The sequence below is a fragment of the Phaseolus vulgaris genome, chromosome 9 (assembly GCF_000499845.2).
Source record: "Phaseolus vulgaris cultivar G19833 chromosome 9, P. vulgaris v2.0, whole genome shotgun sequence".
Lineage (NCBI taxonomy): Eukaryota > Viridiplantae > Streptophyta > Magnoliopsida > Fabales > Fabaceae > Phaseolus > Phaseolus vulgaris.
Genome location: NC_023751.2, coordinates 18,398,340 through 18,414,927, shown reverse-complemented (window position 1 = coordinate 18,414,927; position 16,588 = coordinate 18,398,340). Strand labels below are relative to the sequence as shown.

Below are 16,588 nucleotides of genomic sequence, written 5' to 3'. Positions count from 1 at the left end.
TTGACAACCAAGATTGCAAAGGAGTCGGCCGATAGGGAGCTGGCTCAAAATGAGGCTGCCGAGGCCAAGCGGCAGCTTGAGGCTGAGAAGAGGAGGGCGGCTGCTGAGGTCGCCCAGTTGAAGGAGTGGGCCGACAGGAAGCTGGCCTAGTCGGCCGTTGAGGTACTTGCCCTTCAAACTGCCAAGGCCAAAGTCGAAGCTGAACTCGACGAGAATTACGACGAGGCCGAGGAGTTACTGAAGCAGTGCTTTGAAAGAGCCGTGCGTCAAGCGCACGTGCTATATGGAGGGCCGCCGGCTGCTGGGGAGTTCGACCTTGATTGTGAAGTCTATCAGGGTCGGATCATGCCGAGTGCTGAAGTGGCGGCCTTGACTACTCGAGGGGTTTAACCGGCCGGGACCGAAGGAGGGGAGGCCGATGTTCAGGGTAGGGAGGCTGAGGCCGAGGAGGGTGAGTGCATTGAGGTGCAGGACTAGGCTTATACCTTTGGCCGGGTTGTGGCTTTTTCCTTCTTTCTTTAAGCATCCTCCAAGGCCGGGGCGTGGCCTTCTTATTTTGTATTTTGATGTATCGCCCGGTGCTTTTATTAATATATTGTCCAGTTTCCTTCTTTGTCATTTTGTATTAATAATTGATAAGTTAAACAATCGATCTCCCACTAGTTCGGGCGATCGGCCAAAACTTACGAATGTATTCGAACAAGTAAGACCTTGGGCGGTCGGCCATAAGCGCGATTGTGTGAATTCGAACAAGTAAAATCTGGCGGTCGGCCTTCAATTGTGAATATTGTATTCGAGCGCGTAAAATATGGGCGATCGGCCATTAGTTGCGAACCTTAAACTTGAGCAGGTAAAATTTCGGCGATCGGCCACTAATATCGAGCCTTGAACTTGAGCAGGTAAAATGTGGGCGATCGGCCATTAATTGCGAGTGTTAAACTCGAGCAGGTAAAATGTGGGCGATCGGTCATTAATTGCGAGTGTTAAACTCGAGCAGGTAAAATGTGGGCGATCGGCCATTAGTTGCGAGTGTTAAACTCGAGCAAGTAAAATGTGGGCGATCGGCCATTAATTGCGAGTGTTAAACTCGAGCGGCCAACACTTGCGATGTTAATCGAGCAAGTGGGCGATCAGTTGGTCAGCACTCGTGATGTTAATCGAGCAAGGGGGCGGTTGGTTTGCCGGCACTCGCGATGTTAATCGAGCGAGTGGGCGATTGGTTTGCCGGCACTCGCGATGTTAATCGAGCGAGTGGGCGATCGGTTTGCCAGCACTTGCGATGTCTATCGAGCAAGTGGGCGGTTGGTTTGCCGGCACTCGCGATGTTAATCGAGCAAGTGGGCAGTCGGCAGGCCGGCACTTTCGATGTTAATCGAGCAAGTGGGCAGTCGGTAGGCCGGCACTTGCGATGTTAATCGAGCGAGTGGGCAGTCGGCCGGTACTCTCGGTAGAATATTTCCAACACTTTTGATGAAAACGCCTCGTTAAAACCTTCCTGATTGGGTGAGGAAAGAGTGCGTGATTTTATTGATTTTAGCTGTAATAGAATTTGAGGTGCGTGGCATTCCACGTCCTCGGTACAATTTTTCCTGAAAGCCATTCTAGATGATAGGCTCCTCCTTGTGCGACTTCCCGGACTCGGAAAGGCCCCTCCCAGTTGGATGAGAACTTCCCTTCGTTTTTTCTTGCGTCGCTGCGCATTCTCCAGACAAGATCGCCCTTCTGGAAACCTCTAGGCCGGACTTTGGTGTTGTACCGTCTGGACGCTCGGGCTTTGCAGGCGGCCTCCCGAATCTTGCTTTTGTCCCGAAGCTCACTTACCAGGTCGAGGTTGACCGCTAGGCTTTCCTGGTTTAGGGTGAGATCGAACATCTGCCGTCGTATGGTGGGCTCGGCCACCTCTACCAGGATCATGGCCTTGGTTCCATATGTCAGGCTAGGGCGTTTCCTGTGTGGTAGTTTGGGGAGTGCACCTGTACGCCCAAAGTACCTCGATTAGTTCCTCGGTCCATCGTCCTTTTGCCTTGCCCAGCCGCTTCTTCAGCTCGTTGAGTATGACCTTGTTGGCGGCCTCGGCCTGCCCATTGGTTTGTGGGTGTTCTACCGAGGCCGTGATGGACTTGATGCCCAGGTCGTCATAGAAGGACTGTAGGCCTCGGTCGATGAACTGTCGGCCATTGTCAGTCACTATTGTGTGTGGGACGCCGAATCGGCAGACAATGCTCCTCCATACGAAGTTTTGTACATTCTTCGCTGAGATGGAGGCGAGAGGCGAGAGGCTCGGCCTCGATCCATTTTGTGAAGTAGTCGACTCCCACCAGGAGGAATTTGGTTTGCCCCTTCCCTGGGGAGAATGGATCGATAATATCCATCCCCCACATGGCGAACGGCCATGGGGGAGATGATGCTGTGCGGTTCTTCCGGCCTGGTGTGGAGGAGGGGGCTGAATTCTTGGCACTTGGCACATTTCTTTACGTATTCGGCACAGTCGCCCTGTACGGTCGGCCAGTAGTAGCCGGCTCTCAGGACCTTGGCGGCCATCGTCCTCGCCCCGGCGTGATTTCCGCAGATTTCCTCATGGATCTCAGCCAGGATGTACTCGGCCCTTTTATTGGTGATGCACTTCAGCAAGGGGGTCGAGTAGCCTCTCCAGTACAAATCTTCGTTGATCATGGTGTACCGGGCGCATTGTTGCTTCATCGCCTTCTCTTGGTCGGCCGTGCACGTGCCGTCTGTCAGGTATTGGATGACGGGTGTCATCCAACTGTCGGCCTCAGCCTCTTCTTCTTCTACAGCTAGACACTCGGCCTCGGCTTCCGTCACACTTGGGTGTCTCAGCCATATTTGTATGACCGACCTCTGATGGCTCTTCTTTTTGGTGACCGAGAGCTTGGACAGGATGTTGGCCCTCTTGTTGTCCTCCCTCGGTATGTGTTGCAAGGGTGCTTTGCTGAAGCGGGCGATACTGTTTTTGGCCGCGTGGTACTATCGCTGCAGCAAAGGTTCTTTAACCTCGAAGTCTCCATTGACTTGGCCGACCATCACCTGGGAGTCACTTTTGCATGTAACCTCGCGCGCTCCCAGGTCGTAGGCTAGGTTTAGCCCGGCCAGCAAGGCCTCGTACTCGGCCTGGTTGTTGGTCGCCCGAAATCCGAATTGGAGGGCTTGTTCCAAGAGGAGGTCTAGGTCTGCTGGCCGTTCGGTCAGGTCTCTGAAGATCTTGACTTCTCAGTCTCTCGGTCAGGCTTGACTGGGCGTCGGGCAGGCAGGTGGGTCCCGGCCTCGCCCAGTACCGGTACAGACTATGAATTCTGTTCCTGCTAGGGAGATGGGACCTAGAGAACTGTCGAAGTCTTCTTCTCCTTCCTTCGGTCGGTCAGGTGACTGGGTAGTGAACTGAGGTTCTCTTCGTCCTCCTGCTTCTCCTTCGGCCCTCGGCCTCGACTGAACACCGGATGGTGGGGGTACCTGCGAAGGCACTCCGACGCTCAAGTCAGTAAAGCGGGTGGTCAGCTCTCAGAGTGATAAATGACATACCTTACTCCTTGGGATGCGTACTATTTATATTATTCTAGTGGGCCTACCTTGTTGGGCCCATTTATCGAGGTGGACACCTCTTAGGTTTGCATTACCTAATTCTTAATGATAGATTAACTTCACTGATCTTGGTTTGAGCGTTAACTGTAATAGGGGTCGGCCATCGGCCAAATCATCATGGCATGGGTCGACCATCGGCCATGTTCCAGTGGTCTCGGTCGTCTCGGCCAAGTCTTCTAAGGTCTCGGCCTCTCGGCCAAGTCTTCCCAGGTCTCGGCCACTCGGCCAAGTCTTCTAAGGTCTAGGCCTCTCGGCCAAGCCTTCTAAGGTCTTGGTCCCTCGGCCTCTCGGCCATACCGGTACAACAAGGTATGGATAGATAGGTTCCATTGTTTTCATGTATTTGATCAATCTCACTGTTGTATTGCTCGTATGATTATTAATTGAAAAATCGTAAGTTTATTGTAAAAATATAAAATTGAAAGATAAAGTTTATATATTATAAAAATAAAAATATATAATTAATATTAATTTTTGGAGTGAGTGAAACGTCTCTCACAGTCTATTTCCAGTTATTTCTTCCTTGCAAGCTTTATTCATAGTAGTTAGATTGTTTAAATCAAATTAAACTTTTGGTATGGAATAAAAAATAATTTAACTTTTGTTAATTTGGAATCTTGTATCGCGTCTTTTTTTTTTCTTCCAATTTTATCATAGTAGTTAGGAAAACTTTCCATACACACCCTTCAATTTTCCTAAGCCACCTAATAAAAAAATAGTTTTACTCTTTTTTTCAAAGTTGATTCATCCCAAATTATTTTATATTTTAAAATAAAAGTGTCATATCAATGTTTAATAGAAAATGGGTATTTCTGTGTCATCATCATTGATAAGAGTGATAGATTGACACCGCTTTAATCTTACAACTCATTTTATTAATTTTATAATCAATAATTGATTTTATATTTTAATTAAATATTTTATTAGTTATAGAATTGTTGTTGTATAATTAGAAGTGAATAATGTGTGAGTAGGATAACTCAAAAGCCAAGTATGGTTATAGAAAGTGTAAGTGTTGATGAGTAATTCTTGGTTCCACTTTACTGTCTACAAATTAATCAGCATCAGCATAAGCTTAAAGGGGTGTTGCACTTAGTATTGAATATTGACTAAAATGAGACAAAAGTTAGACTTATGTTAAGAAAGAGTTTGAATGTAATCAAAATATAACCAAAAATGAAGTGTCTAGTTTCACTAAAATACAAACATTACACCGACATAAATCAATAATAAAAAGTTCTTCCTTGTTCCACCCAAATTTGCAAAGCGAAATTATCATGGAAGAGCAACAAAAGTCAGGGGAAATAGAAGCTGTGGTAGCCATGGTGCCAAGCCCAGGCATGGGACATTTGATTCCAATGATTGAGTTCGCCAAGAGACTCTGCCGTCACCACAACCTCCGTATCACTTTCTTCATACCCACCTATGCTCCTCCCTCTACGGCCCTAACCACCGTCCTCACCTCCCTCCCACCTCTCATCTCCTACACCTTCCTTCCAACGCTAACACTCTCCGACATTCCACCCAACGCTAAAATGGAGACTATAATCTCTGTCACACTCCTGCGCTCTCTCCCTTCTCTCCGCCACGCCCTCCTCTCTCTGTCCTCCACCCACCGCGTAACCGCTCTACTCCTCGACTTCTTCGGGACCGATGCCTTCGACCTCGCCAGGCAACTAAACGCGCCCCCTTACGTCTTCTTCCCTTCCACCGCCATGCTTTTGTCTTTCGCCTTGCACCTCCCTCGCCTGGACCAAGACGTTCACTTCCGGGACCCCTCCAAGCTTGTCCACATCCCCGGCTGCTTGCCGTTTCTACGAAAGGACTTGGGGGATGCCTTTGAGGACCAGGATAACGATGCCTACAAATGGCTTTTGCACCACTCTAAACGCTACATATTAGCAGAGGGGTTCGTTGAAAATAGCTTCCGTGATCTTGAACCGGACACGTTAGACTTGCTGCTGAAGGAGGAACCGGGTAGGCCACCGGTTTATCCGATTGGACCGCTGGTGAAAGAGGATGATGCTGGAAGCGGTGTGAACATGATCGAACAGTGTTGGTGCTTGAAATGGTTGGATGCGCAGCCGGAAGGCAGTGTGATACTGGTGTGTTTTGGTAGCGGTGGGACCCTGTCCATAGATCAGATGGAGGAACTGGCTTTGGGGTTGGAGATGAGCGAGCAGAGGTTTGTGTGGGTTGTGAAGTGCCCCAATGAGGAAGTTCCTAATGCTTCTTATTTCACCGAGGATACTCATGCCCACCCTTTTGATTTCTTGCCTGAGGGTTTTGTGGAGAGAACAAAAGGAAGAGGCTTGGTGGTGCCGTCTTGGGTCCCACAGGCCCAGGTGCTGAGGCACCCCTCCACTGGAGGGTTTCTCAGCCACTGTGGTTGGAACTCGGTTCTTGAGAGTGTGGTGAATGGGGTGCCCTTGGTGACTTGGCCACTGTATGCTGAGCAGAAGATGAATACCGTTTTGGTAAGTGAAGGTATGAAAGTGGCAGTGAGAGTGGTGATTGGTGAGAATGGGGCGGTGGAAAGAGGAGAAATTGCGAGGGTTGTGAAGATGGTGATGGAAGGTGAGGAAGGGAAGAAACTTCTTCACCGAATGAAGGAACTGAAGGAGGCCGCTGCCGCAGCTCTCAGGGAGGGTGGCTCTTCGTCAACCCAAATTTCTGAATTGGCTCGCAAGTGGAGAGCCCTAACAGAACTTTCAAATTGAAATTACTTCAATGCTTTCCCCCTCTTTCCACCACTCACCCACTCGATCTATTTGCTTCTCTTCTTATTCTTTTCACAGGTAAAAAAAAATAGGAGAAATGGATTTAGGGTTCTACGAGGAAGAGAAGAAAGAAAAAAAATATAGTTGTAAATAGTAAATATTTTCTTCTGTGAAAATAAAGAGATGTTGAGGGAATGCGTGTATATTTTTTAATTTATCTTTATTTATTTTACTGTTATAGTATTTTTATTTTCTATTATTATAAGGTTTTTTAATATTAAAAATAATATTTTTTTATTTATATAAGATATGATTTATTTTATAATTTTATAATATATGTTTAATATTTTAAAAGTTACTTGAATTTTTTTTATTTAATTTGTTAATGTATTTATATTAATATATTTTTTATATAAATTATTATGTTAATGAGTTATAATTATTTAATTCTATTTTTTTATGAAATTCTTTTTTATTGTTAATTACTTTTTATATATTTTTAGTATTTTTTTCATTATTATAAGATTTTTAATATTAAAAAATAATATTTTTATTTATTTATATAATATCTTATTTATTTTTTGATTTATTTTCAAATTTTATAATACATATTTAAAATTTTTGTTTTTATTTAATTTATTGAATATATTTTTTTTAATTATAATTTTTAAATTATATCTGTTTATATTTAATACATATTTAATTTTTTAATTATAATTTTAAATTTTATGAATATATTTTAAAAAAAAAAACTCATTTAATTATTAATTTTTTTAGTAGGTAAGGGTAAATTTGTAAAGTAACATTTTATATCTTTAAAAGAAATTCAAAATTCTCTTACAACCATTACATGACTAACAAATTCTCAAAAAATTTCCTCACATATCCATTCTAACATACCTCAATCCAAATATCATCACTTTCTTCACAATGTTTGGATTAAGAAGTAGATGTGTGAGGATTTGAAGGAGTGGATGTGAGAAGAAAGTGTGAAGAAAGTAAGGTTGTTTGGATTGAGGTATGTTAGAATGAATGTGTGAGTAAAGTTTATTGGAATTTGTGACTAATGAGATGGTTGTGAAAAAAGTTTGATTTTTTTTAAATGTGTAAAATGTAAGTTTACAAATTTATCCTTATCTTCAAAAATATTTGAATAATAAAATATGTAGTATTTTTGTGTAATTTTGAGTTAGTTAAAATTTTCTAATTATTTCTAATATCATTGAATAATTATTTTTAAAAAAACAAATTTCTTATCATTAAACATGAAATTTTTTCATAAAAATAATAAATTTGTAAGTAAAGTGGTGAGTATGATTAAAATTTTAATTTTTTTAATTAATAAAAACTTAAGATTACAAAAATTTAAAAAAACTAATTTATTTATTTATATAAATAACTATATTTAATTTTATTATATATAATTTTATTTATTATTAATAATAAATAATACTTATTAATAATATTATTAAATATTTGATATAAAAATAATAATTATTAATATTACTATTATTTAATAATTTTATTTAATTTATATTTATTATCATTATTTTAAAAATTATAATTTATTAATAATACCATTAAATATTTGTGTTGGTTAAATTTATGTAATAATTAATATTTATATTTAGATAATTTTAATATTATTTAATATTATTTTATTTGTATTATATTATATTATATATATTAACTATACAACAAAAAAGAAAGTAATATGCTACTTTTATGCAAAGACAAAAAAATGAGACTATAATGGAAAAAACACACCTGCTTATGAGAGGTTCTGCAAGATTCTTTGTAATATGAGGAGAAGTAACGGAAGTACTGTTCACAGTGATTCTCTCTTCCTCCTCCGCACACATATCATTGCACTTTCATCCTCGTGAATAGTAGTTCCCTTAAAACAAACAGACCCTCACTCTCTCAATTTTTCACACATCCCTTCCTAATCTAAACATACCCTCAATCTTCCGTGCTCTATGCTATATATACTAAGAAAAAAGCTACATTAACAACCTTTCTCCCGTATACAATCCTATTTCTTTATAAAAAATTTCAATTTTTATATGAAATGATAAAAATATTATTTTTTATATCATTAATTAAAGATTGTACAATGAAAGAGAGAATCGATATATCATTCCTCATATACTTAGTTTTTCATTCTTCTACCTTTTTATTTTATTATATTATTTTTAACACTTTATATGGGATTATGTTTTTTTAAATCTTCACCGTCTTATGCACCTCTGCCATCATATTATTCATAATCTTACATAATTTTCAGGACTATTTTACATTTTTTTAAATTATTTTTTAATTGTACTTTAATTTTCTTCACTGTTAACTATTAATTATTATAATTCAATATTAGTTTAATGTGATCTTACTTGCTAATCTTTATTACATATTAGGTGAATGTGATTTTATTTTAATTTTACATATTATTAAATAATATATATTATGTGTTGCTTTATGCGATTTTAATTATTATATCAAAATAAGATAATTAAATATTTTATTCTATATGTATTGTATTAAAGTTGTGGTTTAATACAAAATTATTATTATAAAAATAAACACTAAAACTTGGGTTAATTTTTATTTGATAGAATAAGATATATTATATTTTAGTAGTGTAATGGAAACGATATCACTATAAACATTTACTCTGACTCTCTTTGTCCTTACTAATCACCCTAGGTCACATTACTGCACAAGTTTATTAATGTTACCAAATTTATTTTACCTTACTACTCATACAGACACACACAAAAACCCTAAAATGATATTCACATTAGAGTTATGATTCCTCTAATTATAAATTATGAGTTACCCATTCCTTACAACCTCTTCATCTTTTTTCTTTTTTATAATAATTCTCAACTCAATATAGATTGGATTGAGAATTTCAGCACACTCTAAAAAAAAAGTTGAAACCATCACAATCCATTTTTTTACATGTTGGGTTTGTGTGTTTATGATACCACTAAATAAAATTAGTTTGTCTATGAAAATTTTGAAGACTTTATTCGAAATGTAAATAAAATAAACAATTTACTTTACAAAAAACCGTTCTTCCTCTTACTTATATTTGTTTCATAATTATGACTGCATTTTGGCTGGTGTAGAGTAAATGAGGAAAAGTTTATTATGATTTTGAATTGGACTGTTTATTTTATAAATCTATTTGATAATTGATTATAATTGTACAACACTCAGATCGGGAGAATAGTTGTAAAAAAATTCTGAACACAGCATCTTCATTGAAGCAGGCTTGGAGTAGAAAGGAGGAATTTGAAAGTAATGTTTGCAGTGATGTTAAGCAGCTATATAAGAGTGTGTGAGATCAGAGTGTAATGGTGAAATGTCTAGTTTCTTGAGCTGGAGAGAGGGAGAATGTTGAATGTGTAGTCCTGTTGCCATAGTTGACAGTAATAGAATATTCTCCTAAGAAGCCATAAAAGCTATAGGAACCGTGCACATCTGCCACTCCCTCTACACGACCTGTTTGCCACTCTTGAAGAACTTTGTCCACCGTATCACCTGCTGGCAGGTTATTGAAATTATTGTCTGTGAGGCACATTTGGTAGCACCCATTTGGATGATATGCAGTCCAAAGCATTATCCCATTCACAGAAGGATGTGAGAATCCTTCCCTCAAAACTTCCTCCAAATATTTCGCCTACATGTTATCAAAGAGATTCAGTTATGTCAACTCAATAGATACCTTTAAATTCACATCAAATATGAAAACTCCATATGCAAATTAAGTTACCTGTGAATCTCTATCAATTGTCTTGCTTATATCAACCTCAGTAAGCCAAATGGGAAGTCCAAGTGTTGCCAACTTGTCTAGGATGGCTCTGATAAGGGGAGGATTGGGTACTGTGAAGTGTCCCTCCAAGCCAATTCCATCCATAAAGATGCCATTTCGTTGCAGTTCTCTTACCCGTGAGATATAGGCGTCTACAGTGGAATTTACATCACTGCATGTTTCCACAACATTAAAGTCATTCATGAACAGGGTTGATAATGGATCTGATTCATGTGCAGTCTCAAAAAAATGCAATGTGGCATCAGATCCAAGCCTTTGCTCGTAGAACTCAAAATGAAGCATTTCATTGCTGACGTCCCAGTGTATGAACTCATCTTTGTATTGGCTCATGAGACTGTGTATTCGGGAATTCACAGCAGATTGTAACTGGATGCCAGTAAGGTTAAGAACCCATGGAGGAGTGTATTTAGGGTCTTCCCAAAATATGTTGTGCCCTCTGGCAACGATATTGTTTGTTCTAACAAATTGTAGCATTTGATCTGAAATGGTGTAATTGACCCTGCCTTCATCAGGTTCTGTGGCGTACCATTTGAGCTCATTTTCAAAGACTGCGGCATTGAATCGTTTCGCAAACCAATTCTGAACGGACACAGGAATTGAGTCTTGTCATGCATTTCTATGCTATGAAATATAGTTGTTAGTGGGGTATGCAAAATATACAAACCTGATAGGGTAAGTTGCCAAGAATGGTCTTTGCTATTGCAGATCCAAAAGGGAAGTCTTTTGATATTTGCTCTATACGGACGGAAGCTCCTTGCAATCTTCTTCCGTTGCTATCAGACACATGAACAGTGACGGCACGCTTTCTTTTCTATCAAATGCAAGAGGAAAACAAACATTACATCCCTTTTGTTAGACACTTCATTTGTGAGAAAGTCCTTGCAACATCATCCCTCGTTAATGTAGAAAATGATGGTTTAACACATGAACAAAATTAATTTCCCAAGACGTGAGCAATCACTGTCCGTAAGACTTATCCGCGGTGTATTGTGTAGCCTCCCAGGATACAATAGGAACTTCTCGAAAATTTATGAGAATCAGAACTAGCAAGTTACTCTTAAAAGAGTAAAAATCCAATAAAACTCATAAAAATAATTATAAAGTAAAAAAATAAATGAAGAGAGATGGGGAGGAAGAGAAAAAGATGAATAGTGCATGCTGAGATGAAAATGAAGAAGTGAAGAAGGTGAGTGAGAAATGTGTTTTCTGAAGCAAAAGGTTGCAGTATTTATAGATGGAGAAAATAACTACATCCCACTACGTGAGCAAATATGCTTCCCACGGTCAAGGCGGTTCAGAGCTCTTGCAGAGAAGAAGATTGCGTCTTCCCGGAGAGAGCGGAGCAGAGCTGAATTTGTTGAAAGCACGCACGTTCTGAGTGACTCATTCAAGGTAGGAACCATTTCTGGAGGTCCCATTAGGTTGCAGAACGTTGGGACTCTATCCCACGTTCAACCTCTGCGAATTCGAACGTTGGTCCTCTACGAATGAGGGTTTCAGAGGTTTGTGTGCACACTCGCACACTCTGTTTTTCGTTTCTGCACACGCTCTGTTTTTTCTTTTTCTGTTTTGCAATATTACAGATTTTGTTTTACAATTACAGATTCTGTTTTACAATCCCCACATATTGCAAAAGATAAAACATAGAGATAAAGAAAGAAAAAAAAATTGGGTTCATCTAAGATGTAATGCATCAAAGCTAGTATAGCAAGCTATATGAACCAAGACACTCAGTATGTGTTAGAGGTTTATCAATCACAATACACCCCCACATTACTTGTTGTTATCGTTGTGTTGCGCTGGTTAGGCCATATGCGTGCCCAATATTCATGAGTGTTATAGAGATCTTGTCAAGATCTCATGCAAGCGGCCCCACTTGACACTCATATAGGTGATTTCATCAAGTGTATGTTGCAAATCATACACAACCCATAAGGGATATATAAACCATTAAAAACTTTGTAAATCGTTAAAATTCTTTTACCTTAGAATTTTAACCATAAAGTTTATCCTCTCGATAATGCAGTATCTAACACTTTCACACTCACCATAGGAATGGACAAAATTGATTTTAAATCAATATTAGTGCTAGCATAACTAACAAGTGACTTGTTTTTACCCATATGAACCTTATTCATGGGATCTCCAATCACAAAGGTTTGGTTTCCATCACTTGTTTGTTTGCAAGTGGCTTAAGTCTCATTCCCCTCGATGTTTCTAAAACCAGTTTTCTCCCTGAGGGTTTTGTCAGAGGATCTGCTAAGTTCCGTTCTGACTTGACATAGTCAATATAAATCGTTTCACTCTTTAACAACTGTTTCACTAAATTATGTCTCAATTGTATATGTCCGTTCTTTCCATTGAAAGTTTTATTTTTAGCTATAGTTATTGCCGATTGACAATCATAATGCATTAATACATATGAGGTTGGTTTCATTCCTAACGGAATGTTTGCTAAGAAGTTTTTCAACCACTCAACTTCACTACCAACCATTTCGAGAGCAACAAACTCAGATTCCATTGTTGATCTTGCAATAATATTTTGTCTGGCTGATCTCCATGTAACTGCATCACCCCCAAGTGTAAATACATAACCACTAATGGATTTTGTCTCATCTGAATCAGAGATCCAGTTAGCATCATTGTACCCTTCTAGCACAACGGGAATACCATTATATTCAATGACATAATCCATTTGTAGTTCTCAAGTATTTCATGAGTCTTGCAAGCGCATCCCAATGATCCTGACTAGGACATTGAATGTATCTACTCAGTCTACCTACTGCGTAAGCAATATCTGGTCTAGAAAAGCTCATTAAATGCAATAAGCTTCCAATTATCTGGGCATACTGAGTTGAAAAATAGATTCTCCTTTGTTCTTCTTTAATTTAGAGTTAGCATCGTAAGGGGTGCTCATTGACTTAAAATATTCGTTTTTGGTCCTATGTCTCCACTAAGGTGCATGATGACCTGACTTTCCACAAACAAAGCAATTATCCTTTTCTTGAAAGTGAGGTTAGTTCCATTGGGACGAGAGAATTTATTATTATGTTTCTTTTTGTGATCAAATTTTTTTCTCGTACCTTTTTGGAGTTGGTTTGTCTTCTACCAAAATTGTTTTGGCAGACAAAGTTTTGGCCTTTGCAGCAAGAAACTCCTTCTTGTTTGTGTCTTCAATGATGATGTGGGTGATCAGATCTGATAGTGACATTTGTTTGTGTTTGTGCTTTAGTTGTTGTTTGTAATCCGTCCAAGATTGTGGAAACTTTTCGATCAAGAAATTGGACACGAATTCATTCGGCAAGGCTATGCTTTCAGCTTTGATATCTTCAAACAGCTTGTGATATTCGTTTATCTGGATTTTGATGTCTTTGCCTTTGATCATCTCCCAACGGTAGTAGTTTCCGATTATGAATTTTTGTTTGACGATGTCTTTGGCAGTGTATTTGAGGATAAGAGAATCCCAAATATCTTTTGCTTCCTTGTACGAAGCATAGACATCGAACAGATCGTTAGATAACACACTAAATAAGGTGTGACGACATACCTTATTTGCATGGATCCAATTATCAATTTGTTTCGCAATTGTGCTTGAGTCAGGTATAGAAGTTGTAATGAAGACTTCAATTTTCGAGACATCCGAAAATGGTTTCGCAAAAATGGTTTGCGTTGCAAAAACAACATTTGACGTGCAGCGTTGTTGTTGTCCGCATTTTCAGTCATAAGTCCTTACGATTGTAGAAAATGAGGCTTTAAACACAAACAAAATTAATTTCCCAAGGCATGGGCAATCACTATCCGTAAGGACTTATCCGCGGTGTATTGTGTATTGCGCAAGTCTCCCATGATACAACAGGAACTTCCCACAAATTTTCAAGGATCAGAACTAGCAAGTTACTCTTAAAAGAATAAGAATCCAATAAAACTCATAAAAATAATTATAAAGTAAAAGAATAAATGAAGAGAGATGGGGAGGAAGAAAAGAAGATGAACCGTGCACGCTGAGATGAAAATGAAAAAGTGAAGAAGGTGAGTGAGATATGCATTTTCTGAAGCAAAAGGTGGCAGTATTTATAGATGGAGAAAATAACCACATCCCACTACTTAAGCAAATCTGATTCCCACGATCAAGACAGTTCCGAGCTGTTGTAGAGACTGTGTCTTCCCGAAGAGTGCGGGGCAGATTTGAATCTGTTGAGAGCACACACGTTCTTAGAGACTCATTCATGATAGGAACATTTTCTGGGGTCCCCTTAGATTGAGGAAGGTTGGTATCTCACGTTCAACCTCTACGAACGAGTGTTTCAAACGTTGGTCCTCTATGAATGAGGATTTCTAAGGTTTGTGCGCACACTGGCAGACTCTATTTTACGTTTCCTGCACGTGCTCTGTTTTTTCGTTTTCTGTTTTAAAATATTACAAATTCTGTTTTACAACAATTAATTACCGCATTTGGTGAATAAAAAACAACTAAGCATTCCATTATTTTGGTCAAAATAATGAAGTGTAACTCACAGTATTGATCATATACTGTTGGTTGATTCTCCATTGTTGGTTAGTAAATGGCTGGAGTGATGGACTAGCAACTTCTATATTGATGTCTTTACCATCCGCGTTCTGCATACACAAGGTTAAAAGAAACTAACCAAATATCCTAAAGAGTTTTACGGAATAAAAGAGCAGAGAAAAGGAAGCTACCTGGAAGAAGATGACGGATAAATTTGAAGACGAGGTTAGAACGAAACCACCCTTGAGAAATGACCAGCATCCAAGCTTGGCTGAAACTGTCCCGATGCAATCATACGTCTCTTTCTCTGTTTCCAGGGTAGCCCTTATCATGCCCGAACTTGAACCTTTAACTCTCACCCATGCTGTAACATATTATCATAATATCTAACAATTCTTACTATCGAAGAGTTTAACTTTAAATTATTTAATTATTTAAACAACATCAATCCGTTGTAGTCTAGTTGGTTAGGATACTCGGCTCTCACCCGAGAGACCCGGGTTCAAGTCCCGGCAACGGAATTTTTTTTTAATCAAAACTTTAAAATAACGCTACTGTAGTTTTTTTTTCTTTTATTAAGCAGAAAATGGTGAAAAGTAACATAATCAATCATTAAGATAAGAGTGTAAAAACGATAATAACTAACCGGAAAAAGTGTAAATGGTGCCCTGGGTGAGATTATAGAGAAGGAGTGAAGGCACATAGGTGTTGTTAACAACGTAAGATGAGGCAATGTTGTCTTGAAGACCAGGAGGAGACCGTTGCTGACTCTTGAGAACTCCTCCTCCATAAAGTGGCTCCTCTGGTTTCTCTTTGCACTATCATGAACATCAATTAAAGTCATAATCCCAGCTTAGTGAATGTTGAATGCGTTTTGTTTAAAAAATATAATCACCTCAGTGTGGGCAGTGAAGTCATATAAGGGCCCATCTGCAACGAAGACAGCAAATAATGAATATTGAGAATGTTATTAGTACTTGAAAATAATAAACAGGGAAAATTTGTAGGAAGAAGAACCGTATAAAGGAGAAACCAGAGAAGTTGGAATTAGAAGGAGGGAAAGTATAAGGACATAGAAGGGGATATCTTGCATCCTTGGACTTATAAATGGGGGAAGAAGTGAATAGAAGCAAAAGGGTTATAAAGTGTGAAGAAAAGCATTGAGCTTAAATACAAAAAGAAATGGGGGTGTTAGTAGCAGTGAACAGAGTCCCAGAGAACACGGGAGTGTAAGAAAGGAGTGACGACAAAGCGATTGATTGTACTTGGATTGAGGGTAACAGTGGTGTAGCATTTGGGAGGTGATATCACAAGGGAACAGAACCTCTGAAAAGGTCCCTTCTTTTCTCTTCACATGCCACTGTTACGTTAACAAATAAGAGAACTAATAAATTCATCTCACTCTTTATTTAGAGACACTGCTACTATAGTTCTTCACCTTCCTCCTGCATCATTAATTACCAATTCACCAAACCTTGAATTTTTGCAACGGTAATGGGTGATGGTAATGGATTTCAATAGTCAATTTAGTTAATGTGTCTTCGAATTACATTTCCATCTACTTCAACTCACTCTATTGTTCACATTGCTTTTCCAAATACGGATACTGCAGTACTCCTTATTCAGACTTATTATTACTACTATAATTAATGACTATTTCTTTCTTTCAAATTCTAATGAATCTACAATTTAAATTTTGAAATTAACATGAATTTTAAATCTTGGAAAAGTTTAAATTTTGCATACTTCTTTAATTAGAGCGTGTGATTTGCACAGGAACAAAAAATAACTGAGAAGTGTGAGAAATGTGTGAGGCGGTCTTGGATCACATGATCCTTAAACAATAATGAATAAATGGAGGGTTCAGAAATCATGTGAAACATCCTATGAGAGCCCAAAAACCAGGACCTTTCATCTTTGGGTCTT

At 38.7% G+C, this 16,588-nt stretch overlaps 2 protein-coding genes and 1 non-coding gene across 3 annotated transcripts; 2 read left to right on the top strand and 1 right to left on the bottom strand.

Moving 5' to 3' along the window:
* The first annotated feature begins 4,734 nt into the window (after positions 1-4,734).
* On the top strand, positions 4,735-6,522 carry LOC137822686 (hydroquinone glucosyltransferase-like). Its single transcript, XM_068627632.1, has one exon. The coding sequence runs from the start codon at positions 4,875-4,877 to the stop codon at positions 6,315-6,317; it is 1,443 nt and encodes a 480-aa protein (XP_068483733.1). The 5' UTR covers positions 4,735-4,874; the 3' UTR covers positions 6,318-6,522.
* A 3,035-nt stretch (positions 6,523-9,557) lies between these two features.
* LOC137821532 (endo-1,4-beta-xylanase 5) lies at positions 9,558-16,057 on the bottom strand. The gene is made up of 8 exons (XM_068626171.1): positions 15,680-16,057; positions 15,558-15,592; positions 15,309-15,480; positions 14,854-15,026; positions 14,671-14,772; positions 10,820-10,966; positions 10,096-10,734; positions 9,558-10,002 (listed from the first exon to the last, which is right to left on the bottom strand). Exons 1-8 carry the CDS (start codon positions 15,753-15,755, stop codon positions 9,667-9,669), a joined length of 1,680 nt encoding a protein of 559 aa, XP_068482272.1. The 5' UTR covers positions 15,756-16,057; the 3' UTR covers positions 9,558-9,666.
* Positions 15,111-15,183, top strand: TRNAE-CUC (transfer RNA glutamic acid (anticodon CUC)). The gene has a single exon. It is a non-coding gene; the product is annotated as a tRNA-Glu (tRNA).
* Positions 16,058-16,588: the final 531 nt, after the last annotated feature.

Bases quoted from the DNA above. Each gene is read 5' to 3' on its own strand.
- LOC137822686 (XM_068627632.1), top strand. From the start codon at position 4,875: ATGGAAGAGCAACAAAAGTCAGGGGAAATAGAAGCTGTGGTAGCCATG.
- LOC137821532 (XM_068626171.1), bottom strand. From the start codon at position 15,755: ATGCAAGATATCCCCTTCTATGTCCTTATACTTTCCCTCCTTCTAATT. The intron at 15,027-15,308 runs GTTAGTTATTAT...AATATGTTACAG, and splicing joins CACCATTTACACTTTTTCCG to CATGGGTGAGAGTTAAAGGT. The intron at 10,967-14,670 runs GTGAGTTACACT...TGCATTTGATAG, and splicing joins AACAGTATATGATCAATACT to AAAAGAAAGCGTGCCGTCAC.